The sequence below is a fragment of the Myxocyprinus asiaticus genome, chromosome 33, assembly GCF_019703515.2.
Source record: "Myxocyprinus asiaticus isolate MX2 ecotype Aquarium Trade chromosome 33, UBuf_Myxa_2, whole genome shotgun sequence".
Taxonomy (NCBI): Eukaryota; Metazoa; Chordata; class Actinopteri; order Cypriniformes; family Catostomidae; genus Myxocyprinus; species Myxocyprinus asiaticus.
In genome coordinates this window covers 9,870,530-9,893,863 of record NC_059376.1, presented here as the reverse complement: position 1 = coordinate 9,893,863, position 23,334 = coordinate 9,870,530, and the positions used below count along the sequence as shown (strand labels likewise).

General features: G+C 36.4%; 2 protein-coding genes across 2 annotated transcripts in view; both read right to left on the bottom strand.

Annotated features, from left to right (window-relative positions):
• The window catches only part of LOC127423959 (long-chain-fatty-acid--CoA ligase 6-like), a 51,314-nt gene extending 37,003 nt beyond the window's left edge, over positions 1 to 14,311 (bottom strand). The window contains exon 1 of the mRNA XM_051668681.1: positions 14,178 to 14,311. The gene's annotated coding sequence lies outside the window, so the exon portion shown is untranslated. The remainder of the gene's footprint in view (positions 1 to 14,177) is intronic.
• Positions 14,312 to 14,611: 300 nt separating this feature from the next.
• Positions 14,612 to 23,334, bottom strand: part of prkg1l (protein kinase cGMP-dependent 1, like) — a 48,915-nt gene continuing 40,192 nt past the window's right edge. The window contains exons 13-20 of the mRNA XM_051668732.1: positions 22,451 to 22,590; positions 21,995 to 22,084; positions 21,463 to 21,604; positions 21,120 to 21,283; positions 20,199 to 20,321; positions 19,313 to 19,372; positions 19,057 to 19,123; positions 14,612 to 16,436 (exon numbers count right to left, since the gene is read on the bottom strand). Of these exons, the coding sequence (XP_051524692.1) occupies positions 16,341 to 16,436; positions 19,057 to 19,123; positions 19,313 to 19,372; positions 20,199 to 20,321; positions 21,120 to 21,283; positions 21,463 to 21,604; positions 21,995 to 22,084; positions 22,451 to 22,590 (882 nt within the window). The 3' untranslated portion in view covers positions 14,612 to 16,340. The remainder of the gene's footprint in view (positions 16,437 to 19,056; positions 19,124 to 19,312; positions 19,373 to 20,198; positions 20,322 to 21,119; positions 21,284 to 21,462; positions 21,605 to 21,994; positions 22,085 to 22,450; positions 22,591 to 23,334) is intronic.

Below are 23,334 nucleotides of genomic sequence, written 5' to 3'. Positions count from 1 at the left end.
GTATGTATGTTTTTATGACTTTACATTTGTAAAAAAAAAAAAAAACAAATTTGGATTATTATACATTCTTGTTATTATTTTTTTTATTTTGTTGTTCTTGTTTATCCTGTGCATTTGAATGTAATATTTCTTATGTAATATTTCTAATGTCTTTATTCACTAGGAGGTGTCTTGTTGGTCCTCCACTTCGGACCTGACATTGATTAGTATTGTTAATTGGTCATGTCATTGTTGACAGCTGTCATGATTGTTAATGATGTATTTTAAACTTGTTGGCATTGTGTTTAGTGTTTTATGTATGCCTGATGAAGGTCGTGTGACCAAAACGTCGCAAATAAATTCCTGATCGTGTTTTGCAAGCTATGGTTGTGTGCAGAATTTTTTCTTGTCTCTAAATTATCCCAATCAGTTATACATCATTAGCTAAATTAACATTTGACTGCCGCAATCTCTGAAACAAGGACCCAACAAATCATTGCTTTCACAACCACATTTACTAGCTGTCTGTTAAATATTCTTATTATTCAATATTCTTTATGACCATTGATGTCTTGTTGAAATTTTTACTTCAGTGGTTCTTAACTACCGGTATTTTTGACTCTAGGGTCAATGGATTACAAATACTTATCACAATTAATTTCACAATAAATTCCTGAAATGAATTTTCAGGAACTGTCAGTTTACATGTTGTAGGCCTACGTCATGATTTTAGCTGATTAAGAAAATATACAGTAAATTGTGGGATAATTTGCACTATACAGGAAAATTGAAAAAACAAACATGTATTTAGGTTACATTCACTGGTTCAAAAACGTAATTGTCGCTAAGAAATAAATGCATATTGCATTGTGTTAAACAGAAGAAAGCTGTAAGATTGAAAAAAATTTCTGAACATTCTTTGTATTTATAGAATAATTTGGTTTATAGTAAAAAAAGAAATATAATACTGTTGTTACATTATTATTGTGCCAATATGAATAAAGGATAATATCTTGTCTGACTTTATGCAAACTGACACAAACAGACGGTAAGTAGACTGTTGATTATGTGTAATAGATTTGCATGTCATGTTGGGAACATTTACTGAACCAGTAAATGAAATCTGTCATCTATACCTGCAGATAAGTCTGATCTTTAAACCAAGCAGGCTCACAGAATTAAAAACTCAATGGCGTATAACAAGTTAAGGACAAAATCAGACCACGAGTAAAGGCGCTGTACAGTATCCCCTACCTTTCCAAGTGTATTCTCCAACTATTGCACAATATGCATAATATATCGTAATTGGGGAAGAAAAGAACAACAGTTAATTTATTTTGCTTTTATAGTTGCACGCAATTATGAACAATGAGGCAGAAATACATGGGCACATGTGCCCGATTAATTAATCGCATATCATGTATTGAATTCGATTAAAAATGTAAATCAACTGACAGCCCAATTTATTACTTATTAATAATAATAGTTATAATAACCACAATAAAAACTATTCCACCAAGTAATATCATTCATTATCCTAATTGTAGACTGTAATGATCAAAGATTATTCTATGATTCTACATTCAACTGATGTGTGGTCACAGTTGTGTATATATTGGTCATTTTACAACCGTTTTAAATGTGGCTCAAATTCTCAGAAATTTTTGGTGTCTTGTGAACTCTGACAACAAAACCTGAATGAAAACCACTCTGCTCTGAGAGACGCCAACCAATGTTTTGGGCCCCAATTGAATGCTGGGAGGAATTAACAATGATTGGCCGACACACAACAGGCACTCGGGTTACTTTCTGACATTTTCACACAGGCAGGACAAACACACAGCCAAAACACAAGGTGGAGTGTGTATCCGGTCAGAAGTAAATAAAAAGGGACAGGTGGGGATAAAAGAGAGCTGTGTGAGAATGTTTTCTTGGTGTCAGATTGAAAATGAATTTTATCAGTAACTGGCAACATAACATGACATTGATGAAGAGACACAGAAACAAGTATAGAGAGTATACAGTAGAGTGATTTGGTGGTGAGATGGGGTGAGTGGGAGGCCCCAATGCGAGCGAGTGTGACTGTGTTTGCCAATGAGACGATCTCTAACGACCACATGAGACGACCCAAACAGGGTCACTTCCTGGGACTCATTTCACAGTCCCACACAACACTCTTTCTCTGTGTTTCCCCTCTCTCCCTTTTATATTCTCTCTCTCAAATAAACCCCCCCACCCCATCTCTTTCCTAACCTCTCACCCACTTCCCCCCCTCTATTAAAGAACAGGAGGATAAAGGGTGACCCACAGAGAAAACTGCCCCCTCCTCTTTTTTTTCTTTAAATGCCACCACAGCAAGTGCCGTGATGTTTGCTTCCAGAGAATTTAATGGTAGATGCCAAAGCTTGGCTAAGACACACAGAAACTTTAACCAAATTTGTATTTATTTTTTATTTTTAGGGCCGATACTCAGGGTGGACGATGGCAGATATAATGCTGATAAATGGGTTTTTCTTCAACTTTGGGCACTTTTAGCACTGTAAACTCATAGAAAGTGAAATTTCATCAAAAGAAACACCACAGCACAATAGCAAATTACATCCTTTATAGGTTCTAGAACACTGTGTGAATGTGTAGCTTATACAGTAGGTGTCAAATAAATATTGAATGGATATTTCAACAAAGCCATTCAAAAGAGCTGGAAAGCAAACTCTGCTTTAACACAATACAAAAGCAGAGACAGTAGTTATTCTTAATGTTTAGTTTTCATATATGGATCAGTAATAGAAACAATTATTAATTCTAACAGGTTGCATAATAAATCATTTCTGGTATACTGCTCCATTTATAAAGACTAAACATTAAGAATTACTACAGTACTGGATCCACTATGTTGAAACACACAGTGTACTGAGAACCTATAAAGGATATACTTTGGAAAATACTAGCTATTAATATCTTTTGTTTTAAGATAATAAGTTAATTTTTAGATTAAAAAAACAATGTAAAGGGGCTATAAGAAATGAATAAGAAATCAGCCAATAAAGGCCTCATAAATGCCTTATAATGCCAATGAAATTATTACAAGTGCAATTATTAGTCATTAATTACTGTCTCACTTCTGATCCTTAAAATAAAGTGTTACCAAAATGACTTCTTTGTCTTGCTAAGGTTTATTTAAAAGCTAACAGCATTTTATGTATTCTTAATACACACAATTAAACTATATTTTCACACTTTTTGCATAATTTGGTAAAATTACAGCTTGATTGGAAATGACGGCCAATAAAAATATTCTGCTCACAAGTGATATTTCCTCAAACATCACTTGTCTCATATTTAATCTCAAGCATATTCTTCACTCACACTTATTGAAATGGTTAACAAGTATACAACCTTTACATTCAAATCAACCCCTAGGACATGAAAGTGCTTGAATTTGAAGAAACAGCCATATACATAATACAAATTAATGACAGCAAATGAAACGTATGCAAAAATGCTGAATGTAACAAACACTTTTTATCCACAATATTGACTTAAAAAAAAAATGTATTGGGTGAATCTCATGAAAACAGCCAGTAAATGGCTGTGCATGGTTATACTGTATCCTCAGATTAATGTATGTAACAATTTTCATGTAATATTTGCCTTTTTTTACCAATGTGTGAATGGCTTGTAATGCAACTTAAAAAAATGAGCCCTTCCCAGACTTCCTAGGTTGCCTATTAAAGCCAGTAGACTGATTTTCATTTGAAGGGAGCGGGTCAGTTTTGCCAGGAAAAAAGGATGTGACGTTTATGCATGCTCCCGAGAGCCTTGCCTCAGTAATAGCTTCTCTTCCGCTATTCAACAGCGACAACAAACTGCAACACTAGGTAACGTTATCTTAGAGATGAAATCCAGCAAACATCCGGCTCCCAGCACAACACCGACTCCTACACAAACTCAGAGTGAGCCAAAAAAAAAAACAAAAAACATTTATCTACTGAATCCCGTCTGGCTAAGCGGGAACGTGATTGTGGTCCAGCCAAAACTAAAGTGAACATCGGCAGGACATTTGATTCCTGGAGGGACCTTCGTTCGGTTTAGAGGATCAAAACCGACCCTGAATTGGCGTTCTTCTTACTGGACAGGTAAGCTTACATAACTGCAAAGCATGTGAAATATAGTGCCATAAGGATTGATCTGTGTAATTTTAGCTAACTTGATCTTGCCTGCTAACGCTGACAAATTGCAAGCTATCTTGCTTCGTAACTTTCAAATAATTTCAACGATCTTCTCTTTATATTAAAAGTCAGTTATACGAGATAAATTTAAGCAAATACGCTTCTTATTCGTAGTACAACATATGACATACAATACATACAATAGTGCAACGTAACAGTGCAACAGTAAACTGTCTGGTATAGTTCGGTAGTATGTAGCTGTACGTGTGTATCAGTATGCTATGTTAGCTGATAAGTAGTTTTAGTTTAGTCTCAAAGTTTGTAGTAAAACAATCATAAATGTGTAATTTTAATTATGCTACCTCATCTGTCAGCATGATTCCGGTGGATCATGTTCAGTCTCTTTGTACGTTACGTCATTGTTTTAGCCGATGCTCGCTCGCTCGCGTCCCTATGGAGTGTGTGCATGAGCACGAGCAACAGGTAGCTGGCTGCAGTTCACTTAACGGCCACAGGTGTCATTAATAACAAGGGTTTCTGAATCTTACATACTGCACCTTTAAGAAAAAAAAATATTAAAAAATTATAATTATATTATTTAAATTGTACAGTACATTTGTAAAGTACAATTATATATAATGGTAGTATTTGTTGTAGTGAGCTTAATTTTTGCTGGCTTCAAATGCTATAATAAGCACAAATAGGCTTCATTTTCTTAATGCAAAATATAACTTCTTATTTCTTTCTTTTGATTTTGGTATGAAATATGACCCAGACATTTCTTCATGAGATAATGTCTGATAATGTTAAATTGGCCAACAATTGGCTAATTAATTGGCCTGGCCAATATACTGTCTATCACAACACAATTTGTTTAAAGGTACACCATGGAGATCTGGGCTCCCAATCAACATTTCAACTATGGTTGAAACATAAAATTGCAAGTTACTTGTGGAGGAACATTGTTTGGTTTTTTACGTTAGTTGTGGTTTAGCGCTGCTCTTCTGCGTGGATAAATGTGATGGTTTGAGGTTTACAAATGTGATCACCATATCAGTCGCTGACAATGAGAAGAAAGTCTTATAAAAAATGTGTATCTGAAAAATGTGTCATCTTCACAAGTAATATATCTGCTTCTGGATCTTCTTTTCTTTGTTTAAGGACATGATAGAAGCACGCAAGTATGAATGATGGAAGCCAGACATTTCCCGCCAAATCAAATCCGTCAGCTCTAAATGTAAAATCAATGGTTGCATGTATCTATGGCTCAATAATGGCATTGTTCATTTCTAAAGAAAATGTAAGAAAAATCTTTTCAAACGTGGCCTTTTAAGGGTCAAGGGTTCCTGTAGCAATGCCACTGCAGACAGGGATATCCCTTTTTATGTGGCCATCTCTGCACGTCCTTATCTCTATCACAGGTTCAGAAAAGCTGGAGATAAATGGATTTTGCAGAGATGACATCAGAAAATGATTACGCATCACAGATGAGGACAGACCCCTCTCTCTCGCTCATTCATAAGGGCCATTGTCAGAGGTAGACAGGCACTATTGTTTGTATCTGGCACTCACTTGGGAACTTTAACAGAACAAAGAAGAGGGAGAGAGACAGAGGCTATTACTCAAAGTTCTGCTAAATGAACTAAAGCGTATTTCAAAAGAAAGGCTTACAGATTTACAGCCTCCGTCATTGAAGCAAACTCAAACTCTCAGACACCAACACAACAGATATCAACATACAACTAAGAAAGTTAGTAAAGCCCACTGAAAGAGAGCTTTAAAAGTTTTAAGAAAGTTTTGTTGCTGTTGTTGTTGAAAATAAGACATGGCCTAACATATTAGAACAGTACAACATGCTTAATTTTAATTCATGTAAAATTCAAATGACATCTACCCAGAATATGGTCCGTTATCAAAACAATTAGTGTTGCTGTTCTTGTCAAGAGTCTTGTGGGATCTGCACGTGATTATAGGAAGTGAAGGTTTTGTGGTGGTGATCCAACGATGGTGTTGCTTCCTGTCTGGAATAGTTAAAACTGTTTTTTGTTTTGTTTGTTTTTAAGGTCGTAAAATGGTACCCATTAAAAAGTGTCATAAAACATCATATGTTTGGTGTTCAGAGAGAAAACCTCTGGCACTGGGAAGTTTAAGTTGCTTAAATCATTCATCAAGAGTCCTTTTGGCACATTCAGTGGAAATGTTAGTCAAAGTGTTCTCCTGTGGTGGCTGATGATGTCACTTGGGAGAAAGGACAAACATTTTGAGCAAAAGAGAATAACTCGGCATTACACGATGACCTGAATAACCGAGAATTTCCACAGGCGTATTTAGATGGGGCTTGAATGTCACACGAAAGTAAACACTGAGCGCCTTTAAATGCTCGATCTCACAACGATTATGGTTAATAAGTTATATGGTCATGTTAATGCCTTAAACCGTGATCTTTAATCAGAGTACTGTCATAAAACGTTTCAGCAAAAAATGATCGGAACACATAGATTTTTGCCCATTACCCTGATTTGCGTTGCATGTCAACACCTTTACTGGCATTCCACCGGCTTAATCGATGTGCACGTTGTCTTCTGTGCATATCCGTTTAAACATTTGACATGAAAACCAGAGAAAAGCCTGATAATTTCTGTCATGTGAACAAGTTTTACATTGTCTGGTTTTTAGAATGAGCTCATTTTAGACAGATATCAGCATATTGTTGTGCATGTTACACACTCAATGACCATTTATACCATTTAACCCTCCTAATTCTGTTATGTAATTCTCATTCTGTGCAACCTTACTGTCCAGTATGGTTTCTGTAGAATTTGCAGTCTAATTATTAGTGCTGCATTCTAAGGCAGAGGTGTGCGATTACTTTTCTAAGCGTACTGACTTTTTCGTAAGACAGACCAAAAAATGTATGGAGTGACGAGAGCTAATAACCACCGGCAATGCAACACCCTAGCAACTGCATAGCAACACCTTGCAGGGCTCCAGACTGTGACTAAAATGGTCACAAATGCAACCAAAAACAAATTATTGCGACAATAATTTAAAATCTGGTCGCCATTGGCAACAGTCAGGATGCGTGCTTTCATATACAGTTTCGTCAGATATCTTGCGAATTACTGAATACATCTTTAGAGCGCCAGTGTGTCTTGTGCTGCTTTTCACCCTTTCTGTTGATAATATGAGCTCGCTGGCTGATGTCCGAATCATTAACAAATTACTGTTTTGGACCAGATTTTTATTATGAATCACCCGACAAGAGCTCAGGTTAGCGGTTTGAATTCAAGTCACTTTCTCAGTGAATCAGCCGTCAGTGAGTTCACAAATGGGAGTGCAGACATTTCAAAATAGTAGTCCCATGTGTAAGTCCCGTGTTATGTACCAAATATGTTTTTTTCCTGGTTATTATTATTTGGGATTGGAGTAGCACAATAAACTGCATCTGGGATTTAATTCAATTTGCACTCTTGTAGTCTTGTGTCTGGGCCATCTAGTCACAGTAAAGAAGAACTAAGATTTTAAGATTGAGGGACTCATACACAACTATTACACAAGGTGCAAACATTTACTGATGCTCAAGAAGGCAACACACTACTATATGCATATTATACATGTTATATAGATTCTGAAGGGCAGAACTAAAAAAAAAAAAAAATATGTATCTCTTATATTTGTATAAATTCTGAAAGAGGTGTGAAAACTTATGAGACAAAAGGGGAATGCAAATTTGTGCACTCAACTATACAGTATATATATTAAACACCCGATTAATGAGTTATCAGCTGTCTTTTCTTTGGCTTTCTATCATGTTTTTGAACAACAATCATAAATCGAGAAATTCTGTGATGTGGCAACCAAAACATCCATTTGGCTCCTAAATGTTTCAGTTTAGGAGCCAGTGGTTCCTTAGTCATTTTTTGGTCTGGAGCCCTGCCTTGGCAACGACCCCCAACATTTTTTTTTTTCTGCAGAAAATGTACAAATAATCAAAAATCTGTAACAATCAGTCAACATACCTTAGAAGACAAAAGATAAGACTGCTACTGGAAGTACCCAGGATTTTGTGCTCAATACAAAACTCACAGACCATCAGAAAACTCTTCAAAGTGTTATATTACATATTAAAAAAAATAGATAGGTGCATGTTTGTCTTATTGTGATCTTCGAATCTCCATTTGTCAGTATCTTGTTTCACTTATCAGCAGGTTTTATCACATCCCAATCATACCCCGGGAATGAGTCTGTTTCTCAGTATTTATCTTTAACATTAAGTTTGATTTTGTAACCTATTGCCCTAACCACACCCATAACATGTCTGAACATATTGAAATGCCAGCAACACATAAGCACTGAGGAAAAACAGGCACACTGTTAGTCTAATGGCATTCAGTATCCACAAGGTACATCAAATCCCAAGTGTGTAAGATAAAACTTCAACGATTAAGAGGCAGAAGTCAGGTAAGTAGAAAGTGAATGTTCAGTTTTGTGGGGACAGGGTATGACAAGAACTGCCAATGCCCATAAGAAATACAAATTTAAATACTGTATATATATATATATATATATATATATGTATTAAAATTCGGGAATAGTAAGTCGAAAGTTCTTCACCTGAAATTGGTCTGTGCTTACTGAATAGTGATGTCCAGTTCGTGAACGAATCGTTTTTTTGAACTGGTTCTTTTTAGTGAACGAGTTGCAGCAGTTCACCAAATCGGACTGAATCATTTGAAACAGTTTGTGTCTCAAGTCAACACTAATCCACAAGTTACTCTATCTTAACCTGTCTCTTGGATGTGCCTGACACTCTGACTCAAATTGAGCCGATAACTGGGAGTAATATGATCATAGAACTGCTGATATCGGCTTTTCCTAACTCTTCTTTGCAATGAACCACTCCAACTAGTTCACAAATCGGATTGAACGCTCCGGTAGCAAAAGTTCTCGAGTCAACAGTACAATGAGTCGCTTGTAACAGTTCTCGAGTACACTGAACTGAGAATCGCCTCTTTCTGAGGTGTCCGACATACTGAGAACCGATGAGCATTGAGCATGCCTGTGTTTAAGGGGCGAAGTGTCTGTTTCTGACGTATTTTGCTGAGAATCGCCACTTTCTGAGGTGTCCGACAAACTGAGAACCGATGAGCTGCTGACATTGAGCATGCGTGTGATTAAGGGGTGAAATGTATTTTTCAGGTGTATTTTGCTGAACAACAGAAAGTATAACAAATAAAACATACTGGAAATTTGTATATGACTTGATTGTGTAAAACAGTAATACAATCAAGTCATAAACAAATTTCCAGTATGTTTTATTTGTTATACTTTCTGTTTTTCAGCAAAGTACATCATCAACATATGAAGATGATCCAGTCTACAGTTCTCGAATCAACAGTACACTGATCCCGGGACAGCAGCTCTCACGTCAACAGTACATCGAGTCGACCACAGCAGTTTGTGAGTCACCAGTACACTGAACTGAGAATCGACTCTTTCAGACATAATACTGAGAACTGCTAATCAGTGAGCAGCATGCATGAACCAAGGACTTGAATGAGGGGGTGAAACATTTCAATCGAGAGATGTAAATGAATTTTCCTATTGAGTATTGTGCATGCAGATTATATCTGAAGTTGGTATGAGCTGGATCATGGTTTCTGTAAAAAAAAAAAAAAGGGTTAGTTAATTAAGACTACTTTAATCACTTTATATGCTTTAGATGTGTGTAGAACATCCGTGTTTATATATCAGTTTCAGTATTGGGTGCTTTAGGTGCAAAACTTTAATGTAGGATGTATTGTAAGATCACTGAATGAAACACTGATGACAATAATCAGTAATTCAATCAATAATTATTATAACCTAATTAAAATGTAATAATCAGCAATATGCGCTTTCATTAAACGATGACGTAAATTAACTGGTGAATTGTTTTTTTGCACCAGTTCATTGAAACGAACCGTCCGAAAAAAACGGTTTGCGGAAAAGAATCGGACTTCCCATCACTATTACTGAAATTTGAATCACTGCCCCCAGTGGCCGAAGCTGGAAATGTTGCTGAACGTAATGGCATGTGTGAGCTCCAGTTCCCAAGTGAAATTTCCAAAGAGTGGTGCCAAAAGCAAGTTGTAAAGTAAGTTGTTTTTAGTTTAAATGCATATTTGATTAACTCTACCCCCCAACCCAAACCCTAAACCTAACCATCAGTGGAGTAAAAATGTCATTTTAGAGAAAAAATATAACCTCTAAATCACACTGATCATCAATTAAGTTAACATCAATACTTCCTGGTATTCATTGGACCAGAATCCATGTCTCAGAGGCTGCCCACGCAACATGCTATTAGTACCCCCACAGGAAAAGGTAAACACAATTGAATTGATGCAAAAATGTCTGATGGGAGATGCCACTTGTCAGTAACTCAGCACAATGGGGTCAATGTCAGGGTACCGGAACATTTGATAGAAACATGTCGACTTCCTGTGTGATCATGTTTAAACTTCAGCAAATAACTTAATATGAATTATACCTCAAATGATACCTCAAATCATGTGTCTTGTTGAGACAAGTTGTTCTATTATTAATTTAAGTGATCAGACTTACGATTTACAATATCTAGGGACCAGAATATAAAAAAGACATGCATTTGGGCCCTTTTGACTCAATCCAGTAAGCACCCACCTAGCAACCATCCAGAACACCCAAGCAATTTGCTAAAAACCACTCAGAACACCTTAAGCTGGCGCCGAACTAGTAGAATCCAAACAACTCGATTTTGGCCAAGGGTGTCACACTTGCCGACTGTTTTGCCTGGATCTCATTCTCTTCAGTCAGTGGTATGACACACTTGCCGATAAAGAATGGTGGAGGGGTGACAAGCATACCGACTCACCGCAACTCTCTCTCTCTCTCTCTCTGATTCCGTCACGGGGAGCTCGGTGAAATAATAACAGGAGTACCGCATGAGCATAAACAATTGTAAAAGAGTGATTTATAATGTGATTCATGGAGTAACTTTACCTTATGAAAGTGCGTGATTGTGTATTTATCCCCTTGAGGCATGCCGAATGCATATGTCCATATGCAGTTTTCAGTGAGTAAAGAAATTATGTTCAATAAAGTCAGACTGTTGTGTCTTTCCGATTTCATTAGAATCACTTTGGATTATAATCAGCATTTGTGATGATATGCAGCGGAGTGTGATCACAGATGCAAACGTTCAGATCAGCTTGACATCTTGTCAGTTCTTCAGTTAAAGAAGAAGCTCACTGGTCACTTGAAGAGAACACAAGAGACCGCCCCAGCGACAGAACCATTTTTTCAAGCAAGCCTGATCTGCTTTTTCAGTTTTTGAAGACATTACCTCAGCATGGAGTCCCAACGGTCAAGTGATTTATGACCTCCCACTGGTAGATGCTAATACGCTCTTCGTCTCTCACCTACTGGCTGTCGATTTTGTAAAGGAAACTCACACCTGAAAATCACTGGAAAAATTGGCTAGTGTGGCGCTGGCTTTAGCAACCGCTTAGCAATGCCTTGGCAACCAACCTCAAACAACTTAAGGAATTTTAGGAGAAACATATGAGACAAAGTTGATGCCAAGTTTATACAAATAGGTCTCCAAATACAAACATCAACTTTCTGAGCACTTATAACTCCCTCTGGTGATGGATGAAAGGAGGGACGTGAAAATATGAAACGGCAGGTAGAGGATATGATGTCATTAGGAGTTGGCTCTGGAGGTGACATTCCGGAGAATTTAGAGGGAATATGATGAAGAGGCAGGAATGAGAGGGTGCAGGAGATACGAGAGCCTGATGAATGGTTAATGAAAGAGGGAGGGGGTGAACAAGAGAATGGCTCGGGTGTTCTCTGAGCATGATTCCCCAATGAAGCATGAAGAACACAGAATCACGCTGAAAAGGTTTGGAGAGGAGAGGGAAGAGAGGAAATGGGGGAGAGAGAAAGAGATGCGTCACCACGGACAAATTAACTGTCTGGGAGCGGAAAAGAGATGTGGAAAGGGAGCAATGCATTACATATTTCCGATGTAATATACAATGGGATGTTGCAACTGGGTCTACTCACACAGAGGATTTAATTATTTTCACAGACAAATATATTGCAATATTTCACAATACTACTAGTGTGAACTATTGGAAATGTATCCTGAAGAGATATATAAGTTTCATCCTACAGGTTGCTATTGCTGTTTTGCTCCCAGAGTATTAATTTAAAAGGTGGCATCTTCCCTTTTAACACCAACCCATCTGCAAAATAAACCTGTGAATTCTAGATTGTGTGAATTCGTTACACCATCACAATCATATTCAGCATGACTAGACACGCCACACACATGCATGACAACACTACAGTGTTGTTTTTGACATTAGTATGGCATGCAAAACTGGATCTTCTTCTAAAAGCAGTTGAATCTCAACGGCAACTTTGCTGTCAGAATTTTACAGTGTTAATTTCCCTGAAGCACACCATTACATCAGTACAGATTATTTACACTCACCAAAACCACTTTAATGGTGGCCATTTTTATGATTACTTCTATCCCACTGGTGTCAAGGTGATTTTAAAGGAATAGTTCACCCAAAAATGAAAATTCTCTCATCATTTACACAGCCTACTTTCCCAAATATGTGTGACTTTCTTTCTTCTGCTGAACACAAACAAAGATTTTATGAAGAATATTTCAGCTCTGTAGGTCCATACAAAACTTTGAAGCTCAAAAAAGCTTAAAAGTAATTAATTTGACTCCAGTGGTTAAATCCATGTGTTCTGAAGTGATATGATTAGTCTGGGTGAGAAACAGATCAATATTTAAGTAATTTTTTAACTATAAATCTCCACTTTCAGACAGCCCTCCTAAGCTGTTTTCTCGCATAAGAGTTCTTCTTTTGTTTTTGCCGCTTCGCATTCTTCATGCATATCGCCACCTACTGGACAGGGAGGAGGATTTATAGTAAAAAAGGACTTAAATATTGATCTTTTTCTCACACACACCTATCATATCACTTCTGAAGACATGGATTAATCCACTGGAGATGTATGGATTACTTTTATGCTGCCTTTGTGCTTTTTTGAGCTTCAAAGTTTTGTATGGAACTCCAGAACTGAAATATTCTTCTAAAAATCTTTGTTTGTGTTCAGCAAAAGAAAGAAAGTCATACACATCTGGGATGGCATGAGGGTGAGTAAATGATGAGAGAATTTTCATTTTAGGTGAAATATTCCTTTAATGGATGAACTAAGTCAGTTCCCCTCAAGTTCACACAGGTGTCCTTCCTCCCATTAACAATGAACATGCTCCACAAACGTTTGACAACCAGAAAATGTTAAAATGCCTTTTGGAGTTTGCTTTTTTGTATTGATTTTGAGCAGTATATTTATCTATTGTTTCATTTAAAACCTAACATTTCTCACGTAAAGTGATTTGCTTAAAGAAAAGCTATCTTTCTTTTAAATACATGAGGTTTGGTTGGATATTTTGCTATCTAATATATAATGTCATTCATATTTTGTGGCATAGATATCCAAATCTATCTTTAGATCAAAATTGCGATTTATTAATACAGCACTGAAAAAAAAAATAATAATAACAATACAAGTTCATAGAGTAAACTAATTTAAAAGTCTTCATAAGTAATTTTAGTCGCATTTATTAAAGCGCGGTAGCACTTGTTTACAAAATACGTCCACGTGTCACGCGCTTACGCCAAACTACAAGAGTAGTTAAAAAAAAAAAAAAACTGTTAAAAAAAATCATTTTTACCCACTCAGCAGTCGATTAGTGTGCTTTTGTGTTTAATTCACATTATAAATTATGTAAAGGTCCTCATAAGCCAAATGTTGAATCATAAACAATGCAACGAGTGAATGAATGAAGTTCCATTGACGAATTCATCAACTTTGAGCTGAAATTCTTCGTTCAATATTTTAAGACGTGCGGAATTTTGTAGGCTACTAGTCTTCTTATACGTACTGTTCTAAGACTTTTAAGAGTATGACTCTTACCTGTGTAGAATCTGGGTCACCCGTCCGTTCTCCCAAACTTTCTATTTCCTCAGACTGTGATGATAATCAAATCCCTCCCGGACCCTAGTGCCACTTTGTTTGCCCCTTCACACAAACACCGCCCTCATTCCCCCTTCTCTTCCAGCTCTAACGTCAGTCTGCCCCGAGCAAAACGACAACACATTCAGGGAGGCCACTTGAGGTGCTCCTATTACTTCTGCATCCCACTATGTTTAAACACATTATTTAGCAACATCTTTTAGGAGTACAGAACTTTGACGAGTCATTCTCAGGAACTTTGAACTTAAGTCAAACACTTAAGTGTTTGATATTTTTAAATCTTATTTAGTGTTTGATACAAAATAACTTTTAAAATAACACATACATTTTATTTTTGTATATTTTGTTTTTCATCCATTCAATACCAACCAGTCATTAATTATCATCACATTTGAATCTACAGTATATAGAGACAATCAAACTTTTGCTTCATCTGAAATCAAATAACATGCTTCCACTGTATTTTTCATTTGCTGGTTAATAGTTCCAAAGTGTTGAAATTGTAGTCCTTTTTTGTGCAGCAACATGGACTCAAGTAATCATGCTGCATGGTCAAAAAAAAAAAAAAAATGGTATTGGAAGTTTTCAGTTTATCCTGTAGAATTTTATGTGATTCTATTGGATATTGTGCAATGGAATGCCCGATTCCCAATGCGCTCTAAGTCCTCATGGTGGCGTAGTGACTCACCTCAATCCAGGTGGTGGAGGATGACTCTCAGTTGCCTCCGCGTCTGAGACCGTCAATCCGCGCATCTTATCACGTGGCTTGTTGAACGCGTTATCGCGGAGACCTAGCGCATGTGGAGGCTTCACGCTATTCTCCGCGGCATCCATGCACAACTCACCACGTGTCCCACCGAGAGCGAGAACCACATTATAGCGACCACAAAGAGGTTACCCCATGTGACTCTACCCTCCCTAGCAACCGGGCCAATTTGGTTGCTTAGGAAGGCTGACTGTTGTCACTCAGCACGCCCTGGATTCGAACTCGCGACTCCAGAGGTGGTAGTCAGCGTTACTGTGCAATCTTTAACAGAACCCTACATATACAGTTTTATTTCAAAATGATAACAGTTAACAGGAAATCACAATGTGACCTAAAGGATATTCAATTATTTTTGATGTACTAACTACAGGAACTTGATCTTATTGGTAATCATAGGTTTGCATTGGTAACTATGTGTTCTAAGTTTTGTCCCAATTAAACATCCCAATTAGTATTCTTTAGGATTGGTTCCAAATCATGATTCCAATAAGATGCCTGTACAAATTTCTTATTACATTCTTTATGGATGTTTTCACTAGGGTATGCTCAAAACATTGTTTAATATGATTGTTTTTTGGTGGTAAAACAAGATAGGTTTTCAAGTGCATATACACTCACCGAACACTTAGGAACACCTGTACACCTACTTATTCGTGTGATTATCTAATCAGCCAATCATGTGGCAGCAGTGCAATGCATAAAATCATGCAGATATGGGTCAGGAGCTTCAGTTAATGTTCACATCAACCATCAGAATGGGGAAAAAATGTGATCTCAGTGATTTAGACCATGGCATGATTGTTGGTGCCAGACGGGCTGGTTTGAGTATTTCTGTAACTGTTGATCTCCTGGGATTTTCATGCACAACAGTCTCTAGAATTTATTCAGAATGGTGCCAAAAACAAAAAACACCCAGTGAGGGGCAGTTCTGCGTACAGAAACACCTTGTTGATGAGAGAGGTCAACGGAGAATGGCAAAATGGGTTTGAGCTGACAGAAAGGCTACGGTAACTCAGATAACCCCTCTGTACAATTGTGGTGAGCATAATAGCATCTCAGATTGCACAACACATCGAACCTTGAGGAGATGGGCTACAACAGCAGAAGACCATGTCGGGACCATAGTGTTACTAATAAAGTGCTCGGTGAGTGTATGGTTAAATCATAATGTATTTGTAATAAAAGAATAATGTAAGGTGCAATGTATTGATTATTAAGTCCAGGAGCTGTGTACTCTCACCTTACAATCAATAGATTGATTATGAACAAAATTCTATGCAAAATAAACTCCAATATGTTTTCCAGTGTGCATCATTTATAATAGACCATGTTACAAATCAAAAGTCTATGTCCCAATCTGAATCATCCACAGGTGCGTCCATGTGGCTTTCTGCTGGGGAAGACAATCCTCCATGATTTAAAACAGTGGGAACCTGCAGAAAGGTTACATTTAAATTATTGAACTCAATAGATGCAGCATTTAAAATATGATATAATGCACATGTAAATGTATAAGTTAAATTAACTTTTCAAAAATGGCACATAAATTGCATGTGTTCCACAAAACCATGTTATAATTGTGTGGTTTTGAATACTTCACAAATGCTTCCAATGTTTCACATGTTGACATGGTTTTCAGCTTTAAATTCTTTTCACATATGATTAATCAAAAGCACATTTTAACATACTCCCACATGTGTACACGTGTTTCCCCCCTCGCCCCCTGTAAGGGAAGTATAAGCCTGTATGTAAGTTGAAGTCAGAAGTTTACATACACTTAGGTTGAAGTCATTAAAACTCATTTTTTAACCACTCCACAGATTTAATATTAGCAAACTATAGTTTTGGCAAGTTGTTTAGGACATCTACTTTGTGCATGACACAAGTTATTTTTCCAACAATTGTTTACAGACAGATTGTTTCACTTTTAATTGACTATATCACAATTCCAGTGGGTCAGAACTTTACATAGAGTAAAAGTTAACTGTGCCTTTAAGCAGCTTGGAAAATTCCAGAAAATGATGTCAAGCCTTTAGACAATTAGCCAATTAGCTTCTGATTGGAGGTGTACTGAACTGGAGGTGTACCTGTGAATGTATTTTAAGGCCTATATTAAACTCAGTGCCTCTTTGCTTGACATCATGGGAAAATCAAAAGATATCAGCCAAGACCTCAGAAAAAGAATTGTGGACCTCCTCAAGTCTGGTTCATCCTTGGGAGCAATTTCCAAATGCCTGAAGGTACCACATTCATCTGTACAAACAATAGTATGTAAGTTTAAACACCATGGGACTACGCAGCCATCATACCGCTTAGGAAGGAGACGCATTTTGTCTCCTAGAGATGAATGTAGTTTGGTGCGAAAAGTGCAACAGCAAAAGACCTTGTGAAGATACTGGAGGAAACAGGTAGACATGTATCTATATCCACAGTAAAACGAGTCCTATATCAACATAACCTGAAAGGCTGCTCAGCAAGGAAGAAGCCACTGCTCCAAAACTGCCATAAAAAAGCCAGACTACAGTTTGCAAGTGCACATGGGGACAAAGATCTTACTTTTTGGAGAAATGTGCTCTGATCTAATGAAACAAAAATTGAACTGTTTGGCCATAATGACCATCGTTATGTTTGGAGGAAAAAGGGTGAAGCTTGCAAGCCGAAGAACACCATCCCAATTGTGAAACATGGGGGTGGCAGCATCATGTTGTGGGGGTGATTTGCTGCAGGAGGGACGGGTGCACTTCACAAAATAGATGGCATCATGAGGAAGGAAAATGATGTGGATATACTGAAGCAACATCTCAAGACATCAGCCAGGAAGTTAAAGCTCAGTCGCAAATGGGTCTTCCAAATGGACAATGACCCAAGCATACCTCCAAAGTTGTGGCAAAATGGCTTAAGGACAACAAAGTCAAGGTATTGGAGTGGCCATCACAAAGCCCTGACTTCTGATAGAAAATTTGTGGGCAGAACCGAAAAAGCATGTGTGAGCAAGGAGGCCTTCAAACCTGACTCAGTTACACCAGTTCTGTCTGGAGGAATGGGCTAAAATTCCAGCAACTTATTGTGAGAAGCTTGTGGAAGTCTACCCAAAACGTCTGACACAATGATACAAAATACTAACAAAGTGTATTTAAACTTCTGACCCACTGGGAATGTGATGAAAAACCTTTTGATCTGAAGGCGTATGCTTAAATGTTTGAAATTATTTCTGTAGCCACAAATATAATTGTGCTAACATATAAATATATTTAATTACAAAACTAAAATTGTATTTGAAGAAAAAAGTTTTTGAAATTGATGACTTGGACCGAATAATTAAGAAAAGCAGCCACTGAGTGCCCAGCATACAGATGGGAACTCCTTCAATACTGTTTAAAAAGCATCCCAGGGTGATACCTCAAGAAGTTGGTTGAGAAAATGTCAAGAGTACATTTCTGCAAAATCTAGGCAAAGTGTGGCCACATTGAAGATGCTAAAATATAACACAGTTTTGATTTATTTTGGATTTTTTTAGTCACAAAATAATTCACATATTTCCATTTCTACTATTCCATAGTTGTGATGACTTTACTATTATTCTAAAATGTGAAAAAAATAAAATAAATAAAGAATGAGTAAATTACCCTAAACTTTTGAACGGTAGTGTATGTAAACTTCTGACTTCATCTGTAATTTTTTCATGTTAAAATACTTTTTCCTATCCCGATAATAAACAGAGGCTATTAAAAGTAAGTTATTAGGTTGATTTCCCTGAAATGTGGAAACACAGCAGCTTTGTGGCACATTAAAAATATTGCTTTGATGGGCAATCCAACATGTCAAAGTCTGGTTTTACCAGTGGCATTTGGGGCTGGACCAACTGGAACTAACAACAGAAGATCAAGAGAGTGTTAGGGAAACCTTTTTGGAAACAATAATTATTTTTGAAATTCCCACCGGTGCCGCTAGTGAATTACAAGCTTAGTCTTTAAACAAACGCATATGTTTTAATGTAAATTAAAGGTGCAGCTAGACCATTGCTATCTGTAAAATGTTTCTGGTGTATCTTACGTTAGGTATCACTGGTGGAGTCACTGTGCCCTTCTGAAGTCCGTCCCAGTCAAACCCTTCAAACCACCTTAGAAACACAGACAGTAAATCAGTTCACAGAATAAGCTGGTCCTTAAAAACAGAGCAGCATCTTCTCCTCTCCTTTGCTCTTTTTTGTTCCACACTCATTTAATCCCCCTAATTCTTCGTCTTTCCTTCTCTACCATCATTCCCTTTTCTTTTGTAGAAATATATATGTGAGGATGACTAGTCTTACATGTGTTTGCAGATGTCCTTGACCCCGTTCTTCTGGCCCAGTCTCTCTGTGGGGTTGTGTCTGAAAATGGGGTGACAGATGATAGCAGACTCAGACACACAAACCCTGATGTGTAAGTGGAGCAGTGCTATTCTCAGAGGAAAGAATGTGTGCTATCTATCTATCTATCTGTCTGTCTATCTGCCTGTCTGTCTGTCTGTCTGTCTGTCTGTCTTCTAAATTTATATATTCAGATTTACAAACAGGATTCAGGATTTATAAAGATATATTTAGATTTATAAATATACAGCATATTCCAATGTAAAGATATATATTTGGATTTCCAACTAAATATTTTATAATAATTTTACATTAATTAAATAATTATTTTCTATCTATATATTTGGGATTTACATTTATATATTCAGATTTCTAACTATATATTCAGGATTTCAATGTGTATATTCAGATTTGTAACTATATATTCAGTTTTTAAAATATATATTCACATTAAAAACAATATATTTGGATTTATAAAAATATATTAAGGTTTATAACTATTTTTAGATTTATAACAATACAGTATATCCAGTTTTATAAATATATATTCATATTAACTACAATATATTTGGATTTATAAAAAATACAGTATGTTAAGATTTATAACTAGATTCAGGATTTATAATTATTTTTATCTACATACATTGACACATATAGTATGTACTGTATATACAGTGTATATATATATATATATATATATATGGATTTATAAATATATGATGTATGATAATGTCTCTCGTACTTTCTTTCATTGAACAGGAGCAATAGACCTTTCTCCTGTATACCAAGTCTTCCCCAACCTATTTCTGAATTACAAAACACCCTGTTAGAAAACACAATTTTTTACCTGCAGAGGCTGTTGATGAGATGAGCTGCAGTCTTACTGATGGTTTTGGTGAACTCTACCTCATCTATTCCCTTCAAAACGGCTGTGTAAACCTTCAGCTGCTCTGAGCCAGAGAACACAGGACTGGAAAGGTGGAAACACATTTTCAAATAGCAATCAATGTATCACACTACTTATATATTGTATGTGAGATATATTTTTTTGACATGGATTATTCTGGGTTAATTTGTCATTTGTAAAAATGAACAGAAACACAATGTTTACAATAATACACTTACAATTGAAGCCGGATGGTTCCAGAAATGTGAAGATTATGATTTTGTTAAAGTACTCACAGAAAGAAATGACTTGTAAAATTAGAATTAATGTTTTAGGTGGAGGAACTTCTGGTTACTGACTAAAGTGGGTGAGGTTTGTTCCATTTAAACAGTACTTTAAAGATAGTTATGTTATGTTCCTTTCCTTTTCCCTATATTTAAAATATCTATTCACATTGCTTTCTGCTTTTCACTAAGCTTCAATTATAGGTTTATTCACATTTGTCTATGCACACTGAGGGAGGAGTCAATAATATTGTATGCATTGACAGCATGCCATAAATGCTGTCCATAGACATTTCATAGAAAATAACCCAAACTTATGTTAGACAATTAAGCTACTATAAATGGAACCTGGTTTATTTCTTGTGGGCTGATGAAGGGGTAATGCTAAAATGTATCTTTCCTTGTATTTGCTGCCATCTAACACTTTTTGCAGGCACATTGAGCAAACAGAGCCTGAATCACAGCCTTTAAAGAAATAGTAATATATATATATATTACCGTTACAAGATATTACGAATTGACTGAGGTTCCAAAACAAAGAAAAGCAAAACAAAACAAAACAAAAAAGATATATGTTGTTATATTTGTAAGACCTCACCTGCCATTAAGCAGCTCATACACCAATATCCCTACAGCCCAGAGATCTGCTGACAAGCCGTGACCTTTATGGAGAATGACCTCTGGAGCCTGATAACCATCAGACCCACAAAATGACCAGGCCCTGCATAGAGAACCAAGCTTCTTAGCAGAACCAAACCCTGTCTATAACAGAAAGAGAGCGAGAGGGAGGAAAGGCAAAAAAGAGGTCTTATTCACCCAGTAATCTTTAATTGCCCAGTTGTACTTGAATCATCACATTCAAGTATTTACAGTCGGGACATTTGTTAGTTCAGCCATTTGTTTCAATTTCAAACATGGTTAAATGTGTTTGTACTGAGTACCAGTTTAGCATATCCTCGCTGGTCCAGTAGCACATTCTCTGGTTTGAGGTCTCTGTGAATAATGCCTTTGCTGTGTAAAACACCAACAGCTTCTAGCACACATGCTGTGTAGAAACGAACAGCATCTTCTTCCAGTGAACCCCTGGAACATAAAATCACTATCACACAAATACATGCAAGCACAAACTGGAGTCTCTCAAGATGACTCTCTGTAGCACTGGGAAGTCAGATTTATTTTTAGCAAATCAGTTCATCTCAAGAACTGGTATAAAAAATTATTAATTGATTCGGTTCAATCAATCACTCAAAAGTGTTACCAGAACTCCATATATGCCACAAATGCCTCATTTTGTATTAAAATACATGTTTTGCGAAAAACTGCAGTTTATCCATTTTTTTATTTTATTTAATTTTTTTATTAGGTAATATCGATAGTGTCAATTAAAAACACTTTGCCACCGAATCATTAAAAAAGGTCACTCAAAAGAATGATTTGTTCAAAAATCAGACATCACTACATCACAGCATGTACCTCTCCTTCACTAAATTCCACAGATCTCCACCTTCACAAGCCTCCATCAACATGTAAAGGCATCTAGCATCTTTAAAAGTACAGTGCAACCTGAAAAAAAAAAAACAGTATAGTTTAAAGTTTCATGGCAGTTGTCATGCTCGTGTGATGGGGAAATATCTGTATAATTTCTGCACAATCTATCTGCAATTAAAATGGTAAAAAGAGTCGAGTAAATCCACTTAAAATAAAGATTTCAATTAGAATCAAAAGTTATGTATGCGTGATGTCAAAGAATAAATTTTTTATGTTTCACCAAGAACTGTTTATTTCTCTTTAGAGAACTACCTGTATTGGTGCTTTAAAAACCACAGAAACTAATTAATACACTGATCTCAAGAACCTATATGAAACTACAATAACTTTTTAATCTTAAAAACAAGAACTTTATACAGTATAACATTAAATGGTTCTGACCTTATTATGAATGGACTTTGGAGATCCATCACAATGTGTTTCTCTGCAAGGATTCTCTCTCTTTGGCCTGGGCTTTTTATCGCCTGCTTTCTTATTGTCTTTAATGCAAACTTGCAACTGGGGTCACCCTTCAAATGGACCTTATAACAAATAAAAATAATCTAATTCAAAGTCTGGCTGAATTATAATTAGAAGGGAAGACATTTTGATATCAAAATATAAACAAAAATCTTTAAAATCAAAAACAGGCAGAAAAATGTACAAAGTAAAAAATTAATAGTAAGATTTACTTTCTTCTATTTTGCAAGTTTTTTTGCACACAGTTTTTCTAAGTAAATCTTAACAGTGTAAAATTGAGTAAAATCTACTTAACTATAATATTGATTAAAGTGAGTGAGTAAACTTAAAGGGATAGTTCACCCAAAAATGTAAATTATTTTACGCACCCTCATGCCATCCCAGATGTGTAAGTCTTCTGCAGAACACAAATGAAGATATTTAGAAGAATATTTCAGCTCTGTTGGTCCATAAAATGCAAGTGAATGGGTGCCAAAATTTTGAATAAAAGTAATCCATATAACTCCATGTGTTCAGACATGATATGATAGGTGTGGGTGAGAAACAGGTCAATATTTAAGTCATTTTTTGTCATAAATTCTCCTCCCTGCCCATTAGGGGATGATATGCAAGAAGGATGTGAATCACCAAAACAGAATGAGAATGAGAAAGTGAAAGTAAAGTGGAAATTGACTGAGCAGGGAAGAGAATTTGTAGTAAAAAAAACAAAATATTGATCTGTTTCTCACCCACACCTCTCAAATCACTTCAGAATATATGGATTTAACAACCAGAGTTGTCTGGAGTACTTTTATTTTGCCCTTATG